Source organism: Gorilla gorilla, chromosome 6, assembly GCF_029281585.2.
Source record: "Gorilla gorilla gorilla isolate KB3781 chromosome 6, NHGRI_mGorGor1-v2.1_pri, whole genome shotgun sequence".
NCBI classification, from domain to species: domain Eukaryota; kingdom Metazoa; phylum Chordata; class Mammalia; order Primates; family Hominidae; genus Gorilla; species Gorilla gorilla.
Window position 1 is genome coordinate 82,565,589 of NC_073230.2, and position 24,044 is coordinate 82,589,632.

At 43.3% G+C, this 24,044-nt stretch overlaps 1 protein-coding gene across 2 annotated transcripts in view; it reads right to left on the reverse strand.

The window, feature by feature from the left end:
* BAZ1B (bromodomain adjacent to zinc finger domain 1B) overlaps positions 1-24,044 on the reverse strand; it is an 84,087-nt gene that overhangs the window by 35,330 nt on the left and 24,713 nt on the right. For both annotated transcript variants that reach the window (XM_063708599.1, XM_031012695.3), the window contains exons 5-7: positions 19,133-19,254; positions 15,521-15,718; positions 1,121-2,822 (exon numbers count right to left, since the gene is read on the reverse strand). In XM_063708599.1, the coding sequence (XP_063564669.1) occupies positions 1,121-2,822; positions 15,521-15,718; positions 19,133-19,254 (2,022 nt within the window). The remainder of the gene's footprint in view (positions 1-1,120; positions 2,823-15,520; positions 15,719-19,132; positions 19,255-24,044) is intronic.

Consider the following 24,044-nt stretch of genomic DNA (forward strand, 5'->3'; position numbering starts at 1 on the left):
AAACCCCATCTCTACAAAAACACAAAAATTGGCCAGGCATGATGGTGCATGCCTGTAATCCCAGCTACTCGGGAGGCTGAGGCAGGAGAATCGCTTGAACCCAGAAGGCGGAGGTTGCAGTGAGCCAAGATCAAACCATTGCACTCTAGCCTGGGTGACAGAGCGAGACTCCATCTCAAAAAAAAAAAAGTTTTAGAACTAAATAGAGGTGGTCTATTTTGTGACTGGCTTCTTTCACTTAGCATAATGTTTTCAAGATTCATTCATGTTGTAGCATGTAAAACATTATGCTAAGTGAAAGTCACAACAGACTATTTATTATACAATTCCATTTAGAGAAAATGTCTAGAATAGCAAATCTATAGAGACAAAGTAGACAAGTGGTTGCTCAGGGCTGGGGAGGATGGGCAAATGGGGTAATGACAGTTCATGGGTAGCAGGTTTCTTTGAGATGATAAAAATGTTACAAAATTGACTGGCAATGGTTGTACATTATCTGTGACTCTACTGAAAACACTAAATTATACACAATAAGTGAACTAATTATACTGTATGTCGATTATTTCTTAATAAAGCTGCTTTTTAAAAGTTCAGATTTGATGGAGCCATCAAAGCCCAAAATTTTTAAGTTCTTAAATCTTAAAGGACAGATTACTATCTGAGTTGGTGACTGTGCTAGGGGCTTCAAATACCTTGTCAATCAATTTTACAACAATCTTATCAAGCATATGAGGAAAGAGAGGCACGGATAAGTAACCTGCCCAAAGAAACACTGTACTACAGCTAAGTCAGAGCTAGAACCTGAACCCAGGTCAGTCAACTCCCAAGTCCTATGTTGTTTCCACTATTTCTATTTGTAGATTTGGTCCTTTACTGAACCCAGAAAAGATGTCAACATCACATTAACTTATTAACTAATCAGAATGCCAGGCTGAACACTCCAGCTGAAATATGAAATTATCAACAGAACTAATAAAAAATAAAATACATACCAATAGGTGCTGGGTTATTACATACAGAAATAAGTAAACAAACAGAGACCCTACCATTACCTCAGTAATTTCCTTTCTTTTACTATCTTCTACAGAGCCTCCCCTTTTCTCTCAGCATAAAATTTTACCTTTCATTTCTCTTTCCTGGATTTCCCGTTCCTTCTTAGCTTGAATGGCAAGCAACCTTCTGCTCTTCACAGCACTAATCATGTCTTCAGCTTCTGTATCTACTTGGGGCTCAAACTTCACAATTTCTTTTTTCCTATCAGTTTTGCCTAACCCATTCTCAACTTTTCCATTTTCTTTATTTTTGGCTTCCATTTCTTTCCGTTTCTGTTTCTCTGCTCTCTTCTTATCATTTTCTTCCTTCAACACAGCAAGCCGTTCCTTCCACAACTCTGCAGACATCTGCTGCCTGGTCTCCATGTGGTCTTGCACTGAGTATGTCATGAGGATCCGGTGGCACAGTGCTGTCAAGATCTGTAGCTTCTCCTCTGATGTCAGCTCAAAAAATTCAGAGGTCTCCAGCTTTTCTAGGAACTCATCTTGTACCTCATTATCCTCAAATGCAGCTGAATCTTTATTGTCATCTGTGTCTGAGCCCTCGCTTTCCTCCTGAACATCAGATCTGCGCAAGCAGAGCCGCACCAGCTCTGAAACAGAATGCAGAGTCAAGGGGATTTCCGACAGCTTCATTCCCAATTCACCATAGTCTTCTGCTATCTCATCTTGTAGGAGGGTCTGTAAGAGGATGACCAACACCCTGTTAAGGTATAAAAAGCCACCCTTATCTGCACTCAAGGCTTCCATAAGGGACACAGCAGTAATAGGATACTGAGCATCTGGTAAAAGTAGCCCAGAATAACAGCTCAAGAATTCCACCACCATGGCCACATCCCCAAACAGCGTGTTGGGCAGCCCTTCAGGGGTATCCACCAATCTGAATGCTGGAAGGTTTTTGCCAGTTAACTCCTGGTCCTCATACCGCTTCTGTTTTTCTAATCTCTCAAGCATTTCTTTCTCTCTTCGTTCTTTGGCTTTTTCCTTCAACTTCTTTTTCAGCTCCTCCCGTTTCTTTTTCAAATATTCTTTCCGTTGCTCTTCAGACATAGAAGCCCATCTCTTTTTGTGCTCTAGAAGTTCATAGCGTTTTTGAACAAGACTTCGCAATTCTTCTGGGAGACGAGCTCTATCTTCACTAGAGAGAAGACGAGCTGTTTTGGAGATAACACAGGACAGGGCGCTCCTCTTGTCCTCCCTGTCTTTGTTTTCTTTGTAGTATGCAATGAGGTGTAGGGCTGCAGGAGGCAGATGTTTATGAGGTTTACTAGAGGTCCTAGGTGTACCCCCAGAATTCCGTGGGGCTCGTGTCATCTTCTGCGTGCCTTTGGCCATATCCAACAAAGTCATCTGCTTCATTTTGGTTTTAGGAGTCTTCAGTCCTTTTTTGGGAGATTTGGAATTCCCTGTGGATTTCTGTCCATTCAGGATGCCTTTGCTTCTGCCCTTTGCCTTCAAAGGCTTGTCACTGTGCTTCCCTGGTTTCTTGGCAGGTGGGCCTTTTTTAGGAATGTGAAAGTTAGTGTGCAGCTTATTGGGCGACATCATCTTCATCATTTCTTCTAGATGTTCTTCAGGAGATTTGGAATTCTTTGAGTTCTTCACTTTGAGTGGCGAGCCACTCAATGACTTCTTCAAGTGTACATGACACCATAACTTAGGATTTAGTGGTGAACTAAGAGAAGAGTTGTCTGTCTTGGATTTCTTTGAGGGCTTCCTGTCTGGGGATCCAGTATTCTTCCTCTTAGTAGAAGGGTTGAGAGTCATATACTAGAATTTAAGAATAGGAGCAAAATTAATTTCAAAATCTAAAACTAACTTAAGCAACATTTAAGCATCTTAAAGGCCCTCTTCCCCAGCTATTCAGGTAAAGCTACATATTCATATCTCTTCATAGATACTTTGTCCCTGAAAAAACAAAGACATGAATGTTAGCTAATGTTTTTGTCATTGTCAACACAAAATTCCCTTGACATCCAGACTTAATACTAGACATTTTTGCTATGTAACTAGTTCTGTTTATGTATATTAATGATTCTTAAATATTTAAACAAAATCTGTGAACCCCTCCAGCAGAAATAGTAGACAAAAACTATGCATACAATTTCAGAGAATCCATCCATGGACCCCAGATTAAGGATATCTGATCTACAAAATGGCAATATCTGAAAAGTTTAAAAAGCACTGTTCTTGAAACAAAGACTGAATTTTCATCCTTTCACTGTTGGTTCCTATTCAGGGCATTTTATGCTTTTAAGTAGAAATGATACTGTTTAAAGTACTTTTGTCTTAACTCTGAGGTACATTTTCTTATAGAAGCATCAGTGAGTGTAAGAACAACATGAACACTGCTCATAGATAAAGACACCTCCTGACCTGGGCCTCAAACTCCCCTTTGTCCTCGCCCAACACTTTTAAGAACTCATTCTGGCTGGGCGCAGTGGCTCACCCCTGCAATCCCAGAACTTTGGGAGGCTGAGGCAGGCAGATCACTTGAGGTCAGGAGTTGGAGACCAGCCTGGCCAACATGGTGAAACCCCGTCTCTACTAAAAATGCAAAAATTAGCCAGGCATGGTGGCGCATGCCTGTCACCCCAGCTACTCGGGAGGCTGAGGCTCGAGATCGCTTGAACCCAGGAGGAGAAGGGTGCAGTGAGCCAGGATCACACCACTGCACTCCAGCCTGGAGGACAGAGCAAGACCCCCGTCTCAAAAAAAAAAAAAAAAAAAAAAAAGAAGAAGAACTCATTCCCACAACTAATTTCACACCATCCTCTCTTTGAACATACCCTCTTATGTTCCAAATCCACTCCCTCCAGTCCCACAACTCTACAATCCTTCAATCTCACCAGAACCTTAAATCCATTAATTTTATTACATTTTCACCATCCTAACCCCCATGTCTTGCTTTACCCAGATTAAATTTTAGTCAATCATGATAATTAATCTCACATAAACCTATAGTTCCCTTGTCTCTCTTATTCTATTGTATCTACTTGGAAAAACCATAACCCTGATTAACTCACTCTATTTACTCCTGCCCTGCATATGTTCAGCTGAAACATGGCTAAAATAAAAGATAAATAAAAGTGAGTGGTCTCAGCTGGGTGCAGAGGCTCACACCTGTAATCCCAGCACTTTCGGAGGCCAAGGCAGGCTGATCACGAGGTCAGGAGATCGAGACCATCCTGGCTAACACGGTGAAACCCAGTCTCTACTAAAAATCAAAAAAATTAGCCAGGCATGGTGGCGGGCGCCTGTAGTCCCAGCTACTTGGGAGACTGAGGCATGAACCCGCAAGGTGGAGCTTGCAGTGAGCCGAGATCATGCCACTGCACTCCAGCTTGGGCGATGGAGCAAGACTCTGCCTCAAAAAAAAAAAAAAAAAAGTGAGTGGTCTCACTTTAAATTCATTGCCAGGCACCTCAAACGGGTCCTCCACATCACCTAGCAAACACAGTATGTTCCTTTAGTCCACTCATGTTCCCACTCTCCTGATACACATCTCATCTCCTCATACCTCCCATGCCTCATCTCCATCATATACAATCAGTTAACAGGTTACAGTCCGGTCCATTTGTCATGATACCACTGCTTCTCTTTTTAAATGTGTATTGAAAAAAAGAAAAACCAAACTCTTTGAGTGGAATGCTTTAAAAAAGATAATTACAAAGAAAAATGCCTGGTAGCTAAAATGCAAACTAATTGAAATAACCAAGTCAAGTAATCCAAAATACAGCCCATTTCAGAAGAAAACTGTTGCTTTATGTGATTAGGGAAAAGACTAGATCAACTCTAAAATACTTGATTTTTATTACCAAAATCAGCTAAGTACATCAATGGCACTCACAGATATGAACATCCAGTTTTTCAACAGAAGGGACTAACGAGAAAAGAGCAACATGTAAAGAAGAAGTCTAAAGACAAGTAGGTTAGGCTAGTTTGAGATGAGACTGCAGGCAAGAAAACAGCTAAGGATTACTGAATAACGAAATTATGAGCCCCTTAAAAAAGGGTACAGGGAAATGGCTAAGGTGAGATAAATCCCAGGGATCACACAGTAAAACACCTATGCTCTTGTTAGGAGAAAAGCAAATAGGTTTAGTAAAATTAAGTAAGGTGTACTATAAAGCCATTTAAATGTTTTTTTATTTTTTATTTTTGAGATAGAGTCTCGCTCTGTCTCCCAGTCCGGAGTGCAGTAGCGCAATCCTGGCTCACTGCAACCTCCACCTCCCAGGCTCAAGCGACTCTCCTGCCTCAGCCTCCCAAGTATCTGTGATTACAGGTGTGTGCCACCATACCTGGCTAACTTTTGTATTTTTAGTAGAGACAGGGTTTCACCATGTTGGCCAGCCTGGTCTCAAACTCAAACAGGTGATCCGCCCACCTCCACCTCCCAAAGTGCTGGGATTACAGGCATGAGCCACCCAGCCAGACCCCAATTAAGATTTAAACATTAGGGGCTGGGCGTGGTGGTTCACGCCTGTAATCCCAGCACTCTGGGAGGCCAAGGCAGGCGGATCATGAGGTCAGGAGATTGAGCCCACAGTGAAACCCCATCTCTAGTAAAAATACAAAAAAATTTAGCCAGGTGCGGTGGCGGGCGCCTGTAGTCCCAGCTACTCGGGAGGCTGAGGCAGGAGAATGGCCTGAACCCGGGAGGTGGAGCTAGCAGCGAGCTGAGATGGCGCCACTGCACTCCAGCCTGGGGAACAGAGCGAGACTCCATCTCAAAAAAAAAAAAAAAAAAAAAAAAAGATTTAAACATTAAAGATACAATGAGAGAAACGAGCCCACAGAACCATGGCTACACGCAGAGGAAAAAAATATGGCCTACACTGAGTAGGATATACTTAACAAATCCCTCTTTTGGCTAAGCTATCTAACTTCAAAGGCCAATTGGCCTTTGAAGAGTTCCAGGCAACTGCAGGTTATTGTTCCTCTGCCCTTTTTGTTGCCTGATTAAAACTGTAATGTGTTGCCGGGTGGGGTGGCTCACGCCTGTAATCCCAGCACTTTGGGAGGCTGAGGCGGGCGGATCACGAGGTCAAGAGATCGAGACCATCCTGGCTAACACAGTGAAACACCGTCTCTACTAAAAACACACAAAAAATTAGCCGGGCGCGGTGGCGGGCGCCTGTAGTCCCAGTTACTCGGGAGGCTGAGGCAGGAGAATGGCGTGAACCCAGGAGGCGGAGCTTGCAGTGAGCCGAGATCCCACCACTGCACTCTGGCCTGGGAGAAAGAGCGAGGCTCCGTCTCAAAAAAACAAACAAACAAACAAAAAGAAACTGGAATGTGTTGTTCCCCAATCTCCAATAACCATCCTTAGAATGGGCTGACAAAGAGGCTTTATAGCTTTACAACATATAAACCCTATCCATGACTCCGGGATTACTTTCCCTAGATGCAGAATTTCCTCATTCTAGTTTCCCAGAACTGTATTTCAAAATGCTAGGAAAAATAAGCCAAGATAACTTATTTAAGACTCCAATCTCTTCATGCACAGTAATACTATCAGTACTCCAAAGAGAATATGGCAGAGACCATCCAAATTGCAGAGCAAGACCCATTACTACCCTGGCAGGAAATAAGAACAAATGTGTGCCCCCAAAAAGTTAACAACCTTCTTCAGTCAGCCTTGGAAAATCTTCAGAGTACACACATACAGGCGGACATTTTTTCTAATGCTCAGAACAACAGATTATATATTTAAAGTCATCCTAAAATGAAATTTATCGCTAAAAAGGAGACTAAGTTTCATTTTTTAGCATTTTAAATAGGTATGTTTTAATAGGGTCTGTTACAATAACTGGGACACTTCTTTATTTACTGATTATAGTTCTATTTTAAAAGAAAAATCACTCACATTTTACATGAGGTTCTTTGAACTTCTTCCACTTAGAAGCATAGTAGTATGAAGAAATGATACAAGAAAATGGTGGGATGGCTTAGCCATGAGGGTCTAGCAACCCATTTTTATTCGTAAGGTGTGTTTTTGTGCCAAGCCACACCATTTTTTTGTTTTTTTCTTAAAAATGAAATAAATGAACTCACCCAACCCCCTCCCAATAGGCCGGCTCCCCACGTGAGCAGTCCTTCAGTAACGGGATCATCTCAGCATGGGGCATGCTGGGCAGTCACAGCCAAATGGGAGCCGGCATGGCTGGACTCAGGGGGATCTGAAAAAGTATAAAACCACTTATGTGCTAACAGTGCTCCCTATCCCCCACTCAGCACAGTTAATCTACCAGACTAGCGGATGGGGAGGGAGAAGAAAGGACACCTGAATTACCAGCAGTATAACTTTTGCCAAAGGCCCTTTCTAACTGCTAAACAGAAAAAAATATTTATGACTGTCTCGGCAACATGGAAGGTTGAAAGAAAAAGAGAGCGTCCACAATTTTACATTTGTTCCTGTCACTTGAAACTCACCACAACCACAAATATCTGTCTGCAACTCCTGTTTCTTGATTAAAAAAAGGATAAAAATTAAAGAAATTACTTGTAGCAGCTCATTCAGATGCTGCACACAACTTAATAATAAGCAATATAATCTAGGCAGCAAAACCCTGAATTAGCAAACCTTGGCAATCCATATTGATTCTTATCTCACTGTTCTCATTCACCCAGGGCAACTCTGAGGACAACACTCAAATAGTGGGCTTTTCTCAATTTCCACATGCCTTTATTAGCAAGTTTGCAAAATTTGTTACTATAAAATACATTTAAAGTGTTCTCAAAATAATATAACTTACTTTTCATTTTTTTCTTCTAGCAACCATTCCTTCAACAATATAATTTACCTTTTAAAGTACTTCTGTTCTAACCCCTAACTCACAAACTTTTTTTTCCCTCCCCCCAAAACAGGGTCTCACTCTGTCTGTCACACAGGCTGGAGTGCAGTGGCATGATCACAGCTCACTGCAACCTTGACCTCCTGGGCTCAAGGGATCACCCTGCCTCCACCTCCAAAGTAGCTTGGACTAGAGGCACATGCCACCACACCCAGTTAATTTTTTGTGTATGTAGAAACAGGGTCTCGCCATGTTACCCAGGCTGGTCTCAAACTCATGGGCTCAAGCAATCCTCCCACCTCAGCCCCCCAAACTGCTGAAATTACAAGCAAGAGCCACTACGCCCAGCCATACACAACAAACAAACTTTAAGAGCGAGACTTTAAAGAAAAATCAGGCCGGGTGTGGTGGCTCATGCCTGTAATCCCAGCAATTTGGGAGGCCGAGGCTGGTGGATCACAAGGTCCAGGGATTGAGACCATCCTGGCCAACATGGTGAAACCCCATGTCTACCAAAAATAGAAAAATTAGCCAGGCATGGTGGTGGGTGCCTGTAGTCCCAGCTACTCGGGAGGCTGAGGCAGGAGAATCGCTGGAGCCCAGGAGGCAGAGGTTGCAGTGAGCAAAGACTGCACCACTGCACTCCAGCCTGGCGACAGAGCGAGACTCTGTCAAAGGAAGGAAGGGAGGGACGGAGGGAGGAAGATAGATAGATAGATAGATAGATAGATAGATAGATAGATAGATAGATAGATAGATAGACAGATAGACAGACAGACAGACAGACAGACAGACAGACAGACAGATAGATATAGATAGATAGATCAGCCAGGCATGATAGCTCACACCTGTAATCCCAACACTTCAGGGGTCGAGGCGGGGAAGGATTGCTTGAGCCCAGGAGTTTGAGACCAGTCTGGGTAACATGGCGAGACCCTGTCTCTTCAACAAATTAAAAATAAAAATTAGCTGGGCTTCATGGTGCACACCTGTGGTCTCGGCTACTCAGGAGGCTAAGGTAGGCAGATTGCTTGAGCCCAGAGGTCAAGACTGCAGTGAGCTATGATCACACCGCTGCACCTCCAGCCTGGGCAGAGCAAGATCCTGTCTCAAAAAATAAAAAAAAAATAAAATATGTAATACTATGAGTAATGGACAAAATTATGTCACTGCCTTCTTAAATGATGCACTAAGAATACATCAATTCTTAATGTCCAAATATTCATAACCTGAATCTAATCATGAAGAAATAAACCAAAATCAAAGAGCATTCTACAATATAACCGGGTTCTATTATTTCAAAACGTCAAGGTTTTGAAAGACAAAGAAAAGCTGAGGGACTGTCCCAGATTAGAAGAGACCAAAGAGACAAGTAAATGTGAACATGTGACACATGGTAGCACAATGGATCCTATTAAAGCAAAACAAAATTGTTTTTTTGGTTAAAAGATTACTGAAGAACTGGGAAAATGTGAGTAAAAACTATAGATTAGATAATAGAGTTATTTCAATGTTAACTTCCTGATTTTGACAACTGTACTGTAGTTACGTTGGAAAATATCCTTGATTTTTTTGTTTTGTTTTTTTAGAGATGGAATCTCGCCATGTTGCCCAAGAAGGTCCTGAACTCCTGGACTCAAGTGATCCTCCCACCTCAGCCTCCCAAAGTGCTAGAATTACACAGGTGTGAGCTAGCAAATATCAATGTTTTTAAGAAATTCATATTCCAGTATTCTGTAAAAGGGCATCCTGTCTGGAAAATTACTTGGCTCAGGAAAAAATAATTCATGTGTATATAGACAGCAGATTAGGCCAGATGCAGTGGCTCACGCCTGTAATCCCAACACTTTGGGAGGCTGAGGCAGGAGGATCACTTGAGACCAGGAGCTCAAGACCAGCATGGGCAAGAGTGAGACTCCATCTTTACAAAAAATAAAAAAACACAAAAATCAGTTGGGCATGGTGGTGAGCACCGGTAATCCTAGCTAGTCAGAAGCATGAGGTGGGAGGACTGCTTGAGCCAGAAGTTCCAGGTTACAGTGAGCTATGATCATTCCACTGCTCTCTAACCTGGGAGACAGCATAAGGCCTACCTCAAAAAAAAAAAAAAAAAAAAAGAGAATGATAAACAAATATGATAAATGTTAACATCTGAGGAAATCTAATTAAAGAGTACACAGAAATTTGGTAGTGTTTTGTCAATTCTCCTGTATAAAATTATTCAATAAAATATTAAAACGTGTTAAGAACAAGGCTAAATTCATGCAGGATTCCAAATGCCTTAAAGTGTTATTTTCTTCTTACATCTCTAATCCAAAGGCTTCCCTACTAGGATTTATCAGTCTAAAATAAGAGCTCAAACACGATGGAGAGACTAACAAAATAGGGCTGCAATGTATTACGAGAGGAAAATGAGCTAGAGATTTCATCTTAGATGACAGTTATCACCCAATTGCCTTGTAAATCATTCCTCCCAGTCATTGGGCCTACAAAAAAATTATGCTGCCCCTAAAGCCCAAATGTCAGTGGCATTTTTCTCCAACAAATGGAACTTCTTCAAGAAATGAACTCTCTCCCTCTCCCTCTCCCTCTGCCTCTCCCTCTCCCTACGGTCTCCCCCTCCCTCTCTTTCCACGGTCTCCCTCTGATGCCGAGCCGGGGCTGGACGGTACTGCTGCCATCTCGGCTCACTGCAACCTCCCTGCCTGATTCTCCTGCCTCAGCCTGCCGAGTGCCTGCGATTGCGGGCGCGCGCCGCCACGCCTGACTGGTTTTTGTGTTTTTTTGGTGGAGACGGGGTTTCGCTGTGTCGGCGGGGCTGGTCTCCAGCTCCTAGCCGCGAGTGATCTGCCAGCCTCAGCCTCCCGAGGTGCTGGGATTGCAGAGTCTCGTTAACTCAGTGCTCAATGGCGCCCGGGGCTGGAGTGCAGTGGCGTGATCTCGGCTCGCTACAACCACCTCCCAGCCGCCTGCCTTGGCCTCCCAAAGTGCCGAGATTGCGGCCTCTGCCCGGCCGCCACCCCGTCTGGGAAGTGAGGAGCGTCTCTGCCTGGCCGCCCATTGTCTGGGATGTGAGAAGCCCCTCTGCCTGGCTGCCCAGTCTGGAAAGTGAGGAGCGTCTCTGGCCGGCCACCATCCCATCTAGGAAGTGAGGAGCGCCTCTTCCTGGCCGCCATCACATCCTGGAAGTGAGGAGCGTCTCTGCCCGGCCGCCCATCGTCTGAGATGTGGGGGGCACCTCTGCCCTGCCGCCCCATCCGGGATGTGAGGAGCGTCTCTCTGCCCGGCCGCCCCGTCTGAGAGGTGAGGAGACCCTCTGCCTGGCAACCGCCCCGTCTGAGAAGTGAGGAGCCCCTCTGCCCAGCAGCCACCCCGTCTGGGAAGTGAGGAGCGTCTCCGCCCGGCAGCCACCTCGTCCGGGAGGGAGGTGGGGGGGTCAGCCCCCCGCCCGGCCAGCCGCCCCGACTGGAAGAGAGGTGGGGGGGGGTTAGCCCCCCGCCTGGCCAGCCGCCCGGTCCGGGAGGTGAGGGGCGCCTCTGCCCGGCCACCCCTACTGGGAAGTGAGGAGCCCCTCTGCCTGGCCAGCCGCCCCGTCCGGGAGGGGGGGGGGATCAGCCCCCCGCCCGGCCAGCCGCCCTGTCCGGGAGGTGAGGGGCGCCTCTGCCCGGCCGCCCCTACTGGGAAGTGAGGAGCCCCCCCGCCCGGCCAGCCGCCCCGTCCGGGAGGGAGGTGGGGGGATCAGCCCCCCGTCCGGCCAGCCGCCCCGTCCAGGAGGGAGGTGGGGGGTTCAGCCCCCCCGCCTGGCCAGCCGCCCCATCCGGGAGGTGAGGGGCGCCTCTGCCCGGCCGCCCCTAGTGGGAAGTGAGGAGCCCCTCTGCCTGGCCAGCCGCCCCGTCCAGGAGGGAGGTGGGGGGGGTCAGCCCCCTGCCTGGCCAGCCGCCCGGTCCGGGAGGTGAGGGGCGCCTCTGCCCGGCCGCCCCTACTGGGAAGTGAGGAGCCCCTCTGCCCGGCCACCACCCCGTCTGGGAGGTGTACCCAGCAGCTCATTGAGAACGGGCCATGATGACAATGGCGGTTTTGTGGAATAGAAAGGGGGGAAAGGTGGGGAAAAGATTGAGAAATCGGATGGTTGCCGTGTCCGTGTAGAAGGAGGTGGACATGGGAGACTTTTCATTTTGTTCTGTACTAAGAGAGATTCTTCTGCCTTGGGATCCTGTTGATCTGTGACCTTAGCCCCAACCCTGTGCTCTCTGAAACATGTGCTGTGTCCACTCAGGGTTGAATGGATTAAGGGCGGTGCAGGATGTGCTTTGTTAAACAGACGCTTGAGGGCAGCATGCTCGTTAAGAGTCATCGCCACTCCCTAGTCTCAGGTACCCAGGGACACAAGCACTGCGAAGGGCCGCGGGGCCCTCTGCCTAGGAAAACCAGAGACCTTTGTTCACTTGTTTGTCTGCTGACCTTCCCTCCACTATTGTCCTATGACCCTGCCAAATCCCCCTCTGTGAGAAACACCCAAGAATGATCAATTAAAAAAAAAAAAAAAAGAAAGAAAAAATGAATAGCCAGTTACCTATTATATGCAACATACTATGCTAAACGTTACAAGATATAAAATAAGCAAGGTAGTTCTTATTCTCAAGTAATTTATATTCTACAAAGATTTTAGAAAACCACAAACACACCCTCATCATCATATTAGGTACTCAGATAACAACCCAAAATTCCTGTATCTTTACATAATTTTCCTCTCTCCCATGTAAGCCCTCACTATGGGTCCTTTGGTAAAACTATTTTATTTATTTATTTATTTGAGACAGAGTCTCACTCTGTTGCCCAGGCTGGAGTGCAGTGGCGTGATCTCGGCTCACTACAAGCTCAGCCTCCCAGGTTCATGCCATTCTCCTGCCTCAGCCTCCCGAGTAGCTGGGACTACAGGTGCCCACCACCACGCCCGGCTAATTTTTTGTATTTTTAGTAGAGACGGGGTTTCACCATGTCAGCCAGGATGGTCTCGATCTCCTGACCTCCTGATCCACCCAACTCGGCCTCCCAAAGTGCTGGGATTACAGGCGTGAGCCACTGCGCCTGGCCTGCTAAAAACTATTGCTCAGAACTCACTCTCTTTACACCTGGTCTCACTCTACAGTAAATGCACTCAGAGCCTGACAGAACATTACATTCTACAAAAACCAAAGAGTATACAGAGAGAGAAAACATCCCATGCCTTTGGATGGATGGGTCCTATGTGATCAACTTTAATCCTCAACAGATTATTTTAAATTTCTTCTAGAAAAAGAAAGAAAACAAAGCAATGTTTTAGGTTCTACTTATCATCTGTGTTACTATGTTTTGCCCTGGCTGAGAAGGCAAAGTCCTAATTTTATAAATAGCTTATATACAGAAAACAATCAGTGACATGTCAAATAGTATTAGGAAATAAGAAATTATTGTTTAAGGTAGGGAAAACAAATAATAAACCTGAGTATATGCCTTTAACTTTGTAGACCAGTATTTTACATGAGTCTTAAGTTTTCTGAGTAAAATCACTGCCATCTTCCAGCACTTTAAGCAAGCTTCCATTTCCTAGTCTTAACCTAAATTATAGCCAAATTTCATAACATTAGTAAGTTAAGCCCCCACTAGAAATTCTGGGAGAAGCTTATTTCTTCAGAAATTGCCTTTCAGGTTTTAAGTTCCTGGAGTTCTAGTCTCTCTCTCCTACAAAAATTGTGGATCAGCTGGGCGTGGCGGTACGTGCCTGTAGTCCCCAGCTACTGGTGAGACAGAGGGAGGAGGATCACTTGAGCCCAGAAATTTCAGGCTGCAGTGAACTGTGATTGTCCCACTGCACTCCAGCCTGGGTAACAGAGCAAGACCCTGTCTCTAAAGTAAGAAATAAGTGTGGATCAGCTTTTATGTCTTAGGAAACTCAAAAAATCTTTTACCCATAAAAAGAGTCTTTCACATTATTCACATACTTGAATCACTAAACTAAAATACATAAAACAGAGCTGTAAGATTAGAAAAGAGGAAAATATTAAGGACTCAAGTAATCCAAGAATTAGTCTAAAACCCATTTAGAGATGGTTTCATGGAGTTCTCATATAGTGAAGATAGGAATCTCATGTGAAGACCACAGAAAGCTGAATCATGGTTCCAAACTCTGTGGCAACAAAATGACAGTGAACTCAAATTTCTCCTTAACAAACAAAAACAAACATCTGAGAAAAAATTATAGTTCCATGGAAAATTTAGTCCTGATCTAGAAAAAGCCAATTACTTTCTAAATTTTTCCTTTTAAGCAAATAATAATAATTTAAAGAGCATAACAGAAGACACCACTTATCTTGCTGGTCTAGAATAAGAAAATCTGCTAAGTGCTAAAACCATGACTGGAGGTCTTTACTAATGTTTTGGAGAAATAAAATTATTTTTCAATATGCTTTTGTCACCATAATCAACTTAAGATAATTGAGCAAATTTAGTTGTTATGACTTCAGATGTCTTTATATTTTCATAATTAAATGAAATGGGAAAAAAAGAAATCCTGGAAATGTGACCTAGTTTTAATGGATCAAGAGCCCTTTTCTGGTTCTACGCTGGCCCAGAGACCAAGATGAAAATTATCAGCCAGTATGCTGCGTTACATTTACCAATGAAAGAAGCATTAAGTACTTTCAAAACCTACATTAAAAAAACACCTTAACAGGTAAAGCTTGAAATGGAAAAGAAAATCAGAAATCCTAGGCCAGTGTCTTAAGTCTTGTCATCACTTTCTGTTGGTTCTGATTAGACTAGGCCTCAGATTCCCCATCTGTAAAATGAAATATATACATGTACCATATAACTTCATAAAAATATTTGGAAAATCGAAAGTGATGATTTTAAAAATTACTCCTTCTCGGCCGGGCATGGTGGCTCACATCTGTAATCCCAGCACTTTGGGAGGCCGAGGCAGGCGGATCACTTGAGGTCAGGAGCTCAAGACCAGCCTGGCCAACATGGCAAAACCCCATCTCTACTAAAAACAGAAAAATTAGCCAGGTGTGGTGGCACGTACCTGTAATCCCAGCTACTCAGGAGGCTGAGAAGAAGGAGAAGGAGGTTGCAGTGAGCCGAGATCGCACTACTGCACTCCAGCCTGGGTGACAGAGCAAGACTCCATCTCAAAAAAAAACAACAACAACAACAACAACAACAACAAAAAAAAACTTACTCTTCAAGAGGAAAATACTAGGTTTTCCACTAATCTATCACACACACTGCTCCTCATTCCAGGTTCTTTTCAAGGCTGCCACTGTATGTGATCATCTTGTCCGACATGCAAAATCAGTTTTCATTCTTAGTAACTGGTTAACAAAATACTTTTTATATTTATACCATACCTCATTCCAAAAAGGGTCTGAGGCACAAAAGCACATGTATATAGACTTTTAAAATTATGCTAGCATAATAAAAAATAAATTGAACTGGGGAAGATATTAAATGTGGCCTCTCCCCTACCAACCTCACATAACAACCTGTATGTAACAGATATACCTGAAAAATTTTTAATTCATTATCTGATGTTAGAGTTCAAAACCTGCTATAAATATAAATATACTGGAGCCATCAGAGAAATAATGATGCTTTATCCTGCTGTCCAAAAATTAACAGTGACCTTACCTTGTATGGATCAAGTAAAAAGTCACTAAACTTGCTGGGCAGAGAGTATTTCTTCACCAATTCATCTTCTACGACCCAAGGTGCATTTTCACCAGTACCAGCTCGTAATGCATTATGCCGTATAAAGTATCGAACTATCTCCTTATTTGGTGGGCGCTCTGTACGAATCAAGCTGTCTGCTGGCACGTTACTGATGATCTAGGTTAAAAAGAAACAAATAACTCACCACTGGGGTAAAAAGTAATTACCCAAATGAGAACAAGCAATATACGTTCTCTCCAGAAAAATCAAAATTCCATCTATATCAACAGGGCTACAAATTAGAAAGAAAAATATATAGGCCAGGGATGGTTTCTTACACCTGTAATCTCATCAACTCAGGACGCCAAGGTATAAAGATTGTTTGAGGCCAGGAGTAAGAGATCAACCTGGGCAATATAACAAGACCCTCTGTGTACAAAAATCAAAATACGCCAATAGTCCTAGCTATTTGGGAGGCTGAAGCAGGGGAATTACTTGAACCCAGGAGTTTGAAGCTATAGTGAGCTATGGTCACACCAATGCACTCTAGCCTGGGCAACAGAGTGAGACCCTATCTGAGAGAGAGAAAACGGAGAATAATTTTCAGAGACAGAATGTCAATTTAAAAATATCCTTAGGCAATATGTCAATATGTATCAAAGTTTTCTAAAAATATGTATACCCTTTCAGCAATTCCTCTCGTTAAGAATTTATCTTAGGAAGTAAATGGACAAAGTTGTCATCAAATGCTTGTAATAGCAAAAAAGTGAGGAACGGGTTGAGAGTTATTACCTAAAGGTACACCAATAAGGGATTTGTTAAATGAAACTATGTACATATAATGGACACTGCAGTCCTACGAAAAAACTTTCTCAATCCAGAAAAATTCATCAGAATCATCTAGGGTACTATTAAAATGCAGATGTTTGGGCCTCACCACACACTTAATGAATCTTATGACTCTCTGGCAGTAGAGGTTAGGAATCAACATATCTAATCACCTCCCCTGGTGACTATCACACACATTAAAATCTGAGAACACTGTTTTGGAAGAAAATTTAATGACATTACAGATGTTTAGCACACAATAAATGAAAAAATTAAGTTATAAAATAATATAAACAGAATAGTTCTACTTTTAAAAGTCACTTAATAGCAGGAAACAGAGAAGGAAGGAATACAAAAAAATTTTTTTTAAAAAGTCACTTAGGAGCTACCTACCATTTACTAAATCTATATTCACCAATTATCTCTGAGCATGACATCAGATACTATCTCTTTCTTATTTGCATTTTCTTTCTTCCTGTAACCAATACTTACTATTTGTGAACAAAATACTTATACTCATCAATAAGAATACAAGTGATACTTAGGGAAGTGGTTAAAACTAAGCATTTTTTTTTTTTTTTTTGGAGATGGAATTTCACTCTTGTTGCCCAGGCTGGAGTGCAATGGCACAATTTCGGCTCACTGCAACCTCCGCCTCCCTGGTTCAAGCTATTCTCCTGCCTCAGCCTCCCTCGTAGCTGGGATTACAGGCATGTGCCACCACGCCTGGCTAATTTTGTATTTTTAGTAGAGATGGGGTTTCTCCATGTTGGTCAGGCTGGTCTCGAACTCCCGACCTCAGGTGATCCGCCTGCCTCGGCCTCCCAAAGTGCTGGGATTACAGGCATGAGCCACCGTGCCTGGCCTAAAACTAGGCATGTCTTAATCAGCTACCTTGCTGAATGAGAAGAAACTCTGTGAAAAATTGTATTTAACAATATCCAATATTCAAATATAAAAAAATCCTGTCCAGGTGCAGTGGCTCATGCCTGTAATCCCAGTACTTTGGGAAGCCGAGGCAGGCGGATCACAAGGTTAGGAGTTCAAGACCAGCCTGGCCAACATAGTGAAATCCCGTATCTACTAAAAATACAAAACTTAGCCAGGCATGGTGGCGGGCACCTGTAATCCCAGCTACTTGAGGCTGAGGCAGGAGAATCGCTTGAATCCGAGAGGCAGAGGCTGTAGTGAGCCAAGACCGTGCCATTGTACTCCCGCCTAAGCGACAAAACAAGACTCCGTCTCAAAAAAGACAAAAAAACAAAACAACAACCTAGGCCGGGCGTGGTGGATCACGCTTGTAATCCCAGCACTTTGGGAGGCCAAGGGGTGGTAGACCACCTGAGGTCAGGAGTTCGAGATCAGCCTGACCAACGTGGTGAAACTCTGTCTCTACAAAAAACACAAAATTAGTCAGGCATGGTGATGCATGCCTGTAATCCTAGCTACTTGGGAGGCTGAGGCTGGAGAATCACTTGAACCCAGGAGGCAGAGGATGCAGTGAGCCGAGATTGCGCCATTGCACTCCAGCCTGGGCAACAAGAGCAAAACTCCGTCTCAAAAAAAGAAAAGAAAAGAAAAGAAAAAAAAAATCCTAACAACCCAGCCAAGGCTTCTGATCACGAACCATAACACCAACAGTCAGAATGGAATCGGACTTGTCAGCATTCTGAGGCAGGAACAAAACAATGTAAATAAAGAAGCAAAAGATTTGGGTTACAATCCTTCCCATTTTCATTTACTGAATCAAGAATTTTGACAGCTATTAAACTTCTCAGGTCTTAGCTGTTTCTTCTGTAAAATGGTTATACCTGAAGACAAATGTGCATTGCCTTCCACACCCAGTCTCCTAATCCACCTTTCTAAGATTCTGCACATACAGGTGGTGTAGGAATACATGAAAAGTAACATTCCATATTTCTTAGAATCTTAGTTCCAATCAGCAAAACGCTTTTTTTTTTTTTTTTTTTTTGAGACGGAGTCTCGCTCTCTGTTGCCCAGGCTGGAGTGCAGGGGCGCAATCTCAACTCACTGCAACCTCCGCCTCCCAGGTTCAAGCGAGTCTCCTGCCTCAGCCTCCTGAGTAGCTGGGATTATAGGTGCGCGCCACCACACCTGGCTAATTTTTTTTTGTTTTGTTTTTTGAGAAGGAATCTCGCTCTATCGCCCAGGCTGGAGTGCAGTGGCGTGATCTCCACTCACTGCAAGCTCCACCTCCCAGGTTCATGCCATTCTCCTGCCTCAGCCTCCTGAGTAGCTGGGACTACATGCGCCCGCCACCACGCCCGGCTAATTTTTTGTATTTTTAGTAGAGATGTGGTTTCACCATGTTAGCCGGGATGGTCTCGATCTCCTGACCTCATAATCCACCCACCTCGGCCTCCCAAAGTACTGGGATTACAGGTGTGAGCCACCGCGCCCGGCCTGACTGCTCTACTTTTAACTGGGAAGAGTGATTTCCTTGGAAAGTCCATAACTGCTGGGAACAGATTCTTAATTTTCAAACTGAATTTCAAGCTCAAATGTAAATTACTTACACTCTAGTAACTCCTATAAAAAAGAGGAAAAGCATGGTATCTTCTAGGAAAGAAAATATAATTTACATTAACTTGAAGTCATTAATTACTGTAACTACAAAACCACTCAGAATCTGCTGTACATTCATTTACATTTTTCTTCAGCACATTTTCTCCAACAAAAGCAACCCTATGATATTTTCTTAAAGAACATCTATCACATGTAAAAAGTAAAGTGTCAACTAACCTTATCTTCATTTTGTAGTTTCACATCATACTTGTGAGGCAGAAATTTTGGAGGAGCCCATTTCCTTTCTCCTTTTTTTAATGAAGTAGGAAGTTTTCGTGGCGATCTACGTGCTCTGTCATCTAGTCAAATCATAGAAAATTAGTGAAAAACGTAATTATTTTAATCCTTTTCATTCATTCATTAACAAGTCTTAACTGAACGTCTGCTCTTCACTAGGCACTGGGTGATGCAGTACAAAAATGAATCATAATGTCCTTAACTTCAAGGAGCTAAAGTCTATGATGAGAGTCAGCAAGTAAATAACTACAATGTAGTATAAATAACTACAATGTAGTAAACAGTGTAATAGAAGTTGGTAAAGAAAAACACTATGAGAGGCTGGGCGTGGTGGCTCACGCCTGTAACCCCAGCACTTTGGGAGGCTGAGGCGGGCGGATCACCTGAGGTTGGGAGATCGAGACCAGCCTGACCAACATGGAGAAACTCCATTTCTACTAAAAATACAAAATTAGCCGGGCTTGGTGGTGCATCCCCATAATCCCAACTACTTGGGAGGCTGAGGTAGGAGAATCACTTGAACCCGGGAGGCAGAGGTTGCAGTGAGCCAAGATCACGCCATTGCACTCCAGCCTGGGCAACAGAGCAAGACTCCGTCTCAAAAAAAAAAAAAAAAGAAAAGAAAAGAAAAGAAAAGAAAAGAAAAATACTATGAGAATACAGAGAAGGAATACCTAACTTAGTCTGGAAGGTAGGTAGAAAGATGAGTAAGAATATGACTTGGGCCAGGTGTGGTAGTTCACGCCTGTAATCCCAGCACTTTGGGAGGCCAAGGTAGGCAGATCCCCTGAGTCCAGGAGTTTGAGACCAGCCTGGGCAACATGGTGAAACCCTGTCTCTATAAAAAATACAAAAAATTAGCCAGGTGTGGTGGCACATGCCTGTAGTCACAGCAACTTGGGCGGCTAGGGTAGGATGGCTTGAGCCTGGGAGGTCAGGGCTGCAGTGAGCCCTGATCTTGCGACTGCACTCCATGCTAAGAGACAGAGTGAAACCCTGTCTCCAAAAAAAAAAAAAAAAAAAAAAGAGAGAGAGAATACGATATGACCTGTTCAGAGATTGCAAGCAATGAGGTGTGGTTAAATATGATGTATACTAGAGTGAAAAAAATTCAAAAAGGTAAGCCAGGGCCATATTAGAAAGGGCCTTGTATACCATTTAGAGATTAGAATTTGTCTTGCTAGCACTAGAGAACCAATGACAGACTGTGGCTGTAACTAACTACGGTGCATTTTGGAAAGATCAATATAAAATGGGGCCCATCACAGTGGCTCGTGCCTGTAATCCCAGCACTTTGAGGAGCCAAGGCAGAAGGATCACTTGAGCTCAAGAATTCGAGACCAGCCTGGCCAGCATGGTGAAACCCTGTCTCTACAAAAAATAGAAAAAATTAGCTGGGCATGGTGGCACGTGCCTGTAATCCCAGCTACTCGGGAGGCTGAGGCAGAAGAATTGCTTGAACCCGGGAGGTGAAGGTTGCAGTGAGCCGAGATCATGCCACTGCACTCCAGCCTGGGCAACAGACAGAGACTCTGTCTCAAAAAAAAAAAAAAAAAAAAAAAAAAGAAGACGAATATAAAATGGAAAGTTGATACTGAAGATAAGGAAATTGGAAGATACAATGCTAAACATCTGAATTAGGCTGGGCACACAGGCTCACACAGGTAATCCCAGAACTCTGGGAGGCTGAGGTGGGGAGACTGCTTGAGCCCAGGAGTTTAGATCAAGCCTTAGCCACATGGTGAGACCCTGTCTCTAAACAAACAAACAAAAAAAATTAGAAAGGTGTTGTGATGCACACGTGTGGTCCCAGCTACTCAGGAGGCTGAGGCAGGAGGATCACTTGAGCCTGGGAGGCTGCGGCTGCAATGAGCTATGATCACACCACTGCACTCCAGCCTAGACAACAGAGCAAGACCCTGTCTCAAAAATAAACATCTGAACTAATGTAACTGTAATACAGAAGGAAAGAGTCAAAATTCTTCCAGTTCGTGACTAACTAGACGTGAGAATGTTAAAGGTATTTTAACTTTTCTGTCTTAGACACTAGGTGGATGGACGGTGAGCCAAGTAAAAGAATGAGAGAACAATTCTTGTTTACCTGCCTTGGGATACAAGAAGAGTGAAGTCAATTCAGCTTTACACATGTTGAATCTAAATTGCATAAAGGAGGGGCCAGGCGTGGTGACTCACGCCTGTAATTCCAGCACTTTGGGAGGCCAAGGTGGGCAGATCACCTGAGGTCCAGAGTTCGAGACCAGCCTGGCCAGCATGGTGAAACCCCGTCTCTACTAAAAATACAAAATTAGCTGGTCGTGGTAGCGTGCTCCCATAGTCCCAGTTACTGGGGAGGCTGAAGCAGGAGAATCGCTTGAACCCATGAGGCGAAGGTTGCAGTGAGCCAAGATCGTGCCACTGCACTCCAACCTGGGTGACAGAGCGAGACTCCGTCTCAAAAATAAATGAATAAATAAATAAATAAATTGCATATAGGACAGGCAAGTAAAGATCAAGTCTACAGTTAAAAGTCTGACCCAGGCTTGGAAATCACCAGGCTACAAACAATTAAGAATTCAAACTGTGGCATGAATAGCATATAACATTACACTATGCAAACTGAAAAACAGAAGGCAAAGAATAGAATCCTATGGAAAAAGTCAAAGGAATGGCAGGGAAGGAAGGAAGTAAAGAAACGGAATAGCTGGAGCACTAGGAGACAGTGGTATCAAGCTAAGAGATATGAGTGACCAACAGTATTAAATGTAACAGATACAGCACTATTCACAATAGCAAAGACACAGAATCAACCTAAATGCCAACAATGGACACAAGAAAGAAAATGTGGTACACATACACCATGGAATACTATGCAGCCATAAAAAAGAATGAGATCATGTCCTTTGCAGCGATATGAATGAAGCTGGAGGCTATTATCCTTGCAAACTAACACAGGGACAGAAAACCAAATACTGCATGTTCTCACTTGTAAGTGGGAGCTAAATGATGAGAACACATGGACACATAGAGGGGAACAACACACACTCAGGCCTTTTAAAGAAAAACAACTAATGGGTACTAGGCTTAACACTTGGGTGATGAAATAATTAATCTATGCAACCAAGCCCTATGACACAAGTTTACCTATGCAACAACCCTGCACTTCTACCCTTGAACTTAAACGTTAAAAAATAAATAAATATTAATAAATATAACAGAAAAGTCAAACACAGGCCAAGAAGAAATCTCTGCTTTTGACAATTAAGAGGACACTTGTAAACTTAATAGGAACTATTTCAGGAATATAGAGGCAGAAGTAAGACCACAATAAAACTGATGTTCAGAAAGCAGAGAGAATATTCCTAACCAAAACACTTCTCAACCTCAAGGAATTGCAAGTAATGCCCTTATTACAAAACTTCAGTATCAAAAAGAAGAGGGAAACTGGAAAATACAGACGTTAGCATTCACAATACAGGAGAAAACAAAACTGAAGTATCAACAACTTGGGATGGACCAACTACAATGACACTCTCAGAAGTTTGCTTCGAACTACATTAAGAAAGTACCTCAAAAACCATCTGCACAGATCCAAAACATCTAGACACACAAAATAGAATGGGAGACAGACAACATCACATTCTAATGCAAAGTTTGTACCAGTTAAACAGTGAGCTAACATTTGATCCTCTAATACTCATGCGGAGGGAGACCAATACACACCAAACACTTGGTGCACCTACATTTTTGGAGACAACAATAATCAAGTCCAGTCAAATTCTTTATTAATGAAGTCCTCAGAGGCTGAACGGTCTTCCCAGTGAGCCAAATCTCAATTCTTCAAATTTAAAAACATTATTGTTAGAGTCTCCAGGTCCCTAGGACATCATAGTTTCAGGATTTTACCTGCTCCCGTGTGAGAGGGACTTAGATTACAGATTATGGAGAGAAAAAAGTGCATCTGACCCTTGAACAGCATGGGGGTTAGGGCTCTGACTTCTCCTCCTCTCGCAGTCAAAAACCTGTGTATACAGCCAGGCACAGTGTGTCATGCCTGTAATTCAGCATGAGGCCGAGGCCGCAAGGAGGTCCAGGCTGCACTAAGCTGTCATCACAACACTCCACTCCAGCCTGGGGGCAACAGAGTAAGACCCTGTTTCAAAAAAAAGAGGTCAAGGCAGGAGGATCGCTTCAACTCACGAGTACAAGACCAGCCTGAACAACATCGTGAGAACTGACCTCTACAAAAAAAAAAAAAAAAAAAAAACTACAAAAATTAGCTGGGTGTGGTGGTCCATGCCTACGGTCCCAGCTACTTGGGAAGCTGAGGTGGGAGGATCGCTTCGGCCAGGAATGTCGAGGCTGCAGTGAGCCATGATCGTGCCACTGCACTCCAGCCTGGGTGACAGAGCAAGACCTTATCTATGAAAAGCCAAAAAAGGACACTAGGACAATTAGCACTTTACTAGAGAGATGAACTAGCATCACATAAAATGACTGAGGTCACTTCAACAGCAACAGGAGGTCATTAGGAAATGATTACAGTAGTATAGTACGTACTACAGTTCATTTTATTGTTATTATTTAATACTGAATCTTCATATTTTTCTTGACTGAGAATGGTGCCATGTATGGTCTGTGTAAGTTTTGATAAATTTTAACTTTTTATAATAGATTTCTGTATATATTTTATGGTAGCAAATGATAAAACAGACTAGTATCTACATGTATTTTATGCATTTATGACATACCTAACTCTTTGTTCTTTTTTTACAATATTTCTAGGTTACTCAGTTCGTCTCTGAGTTTCTTCAAACTGTCACAAGCCTCCAAAGAATTTTCCAATACATTCATT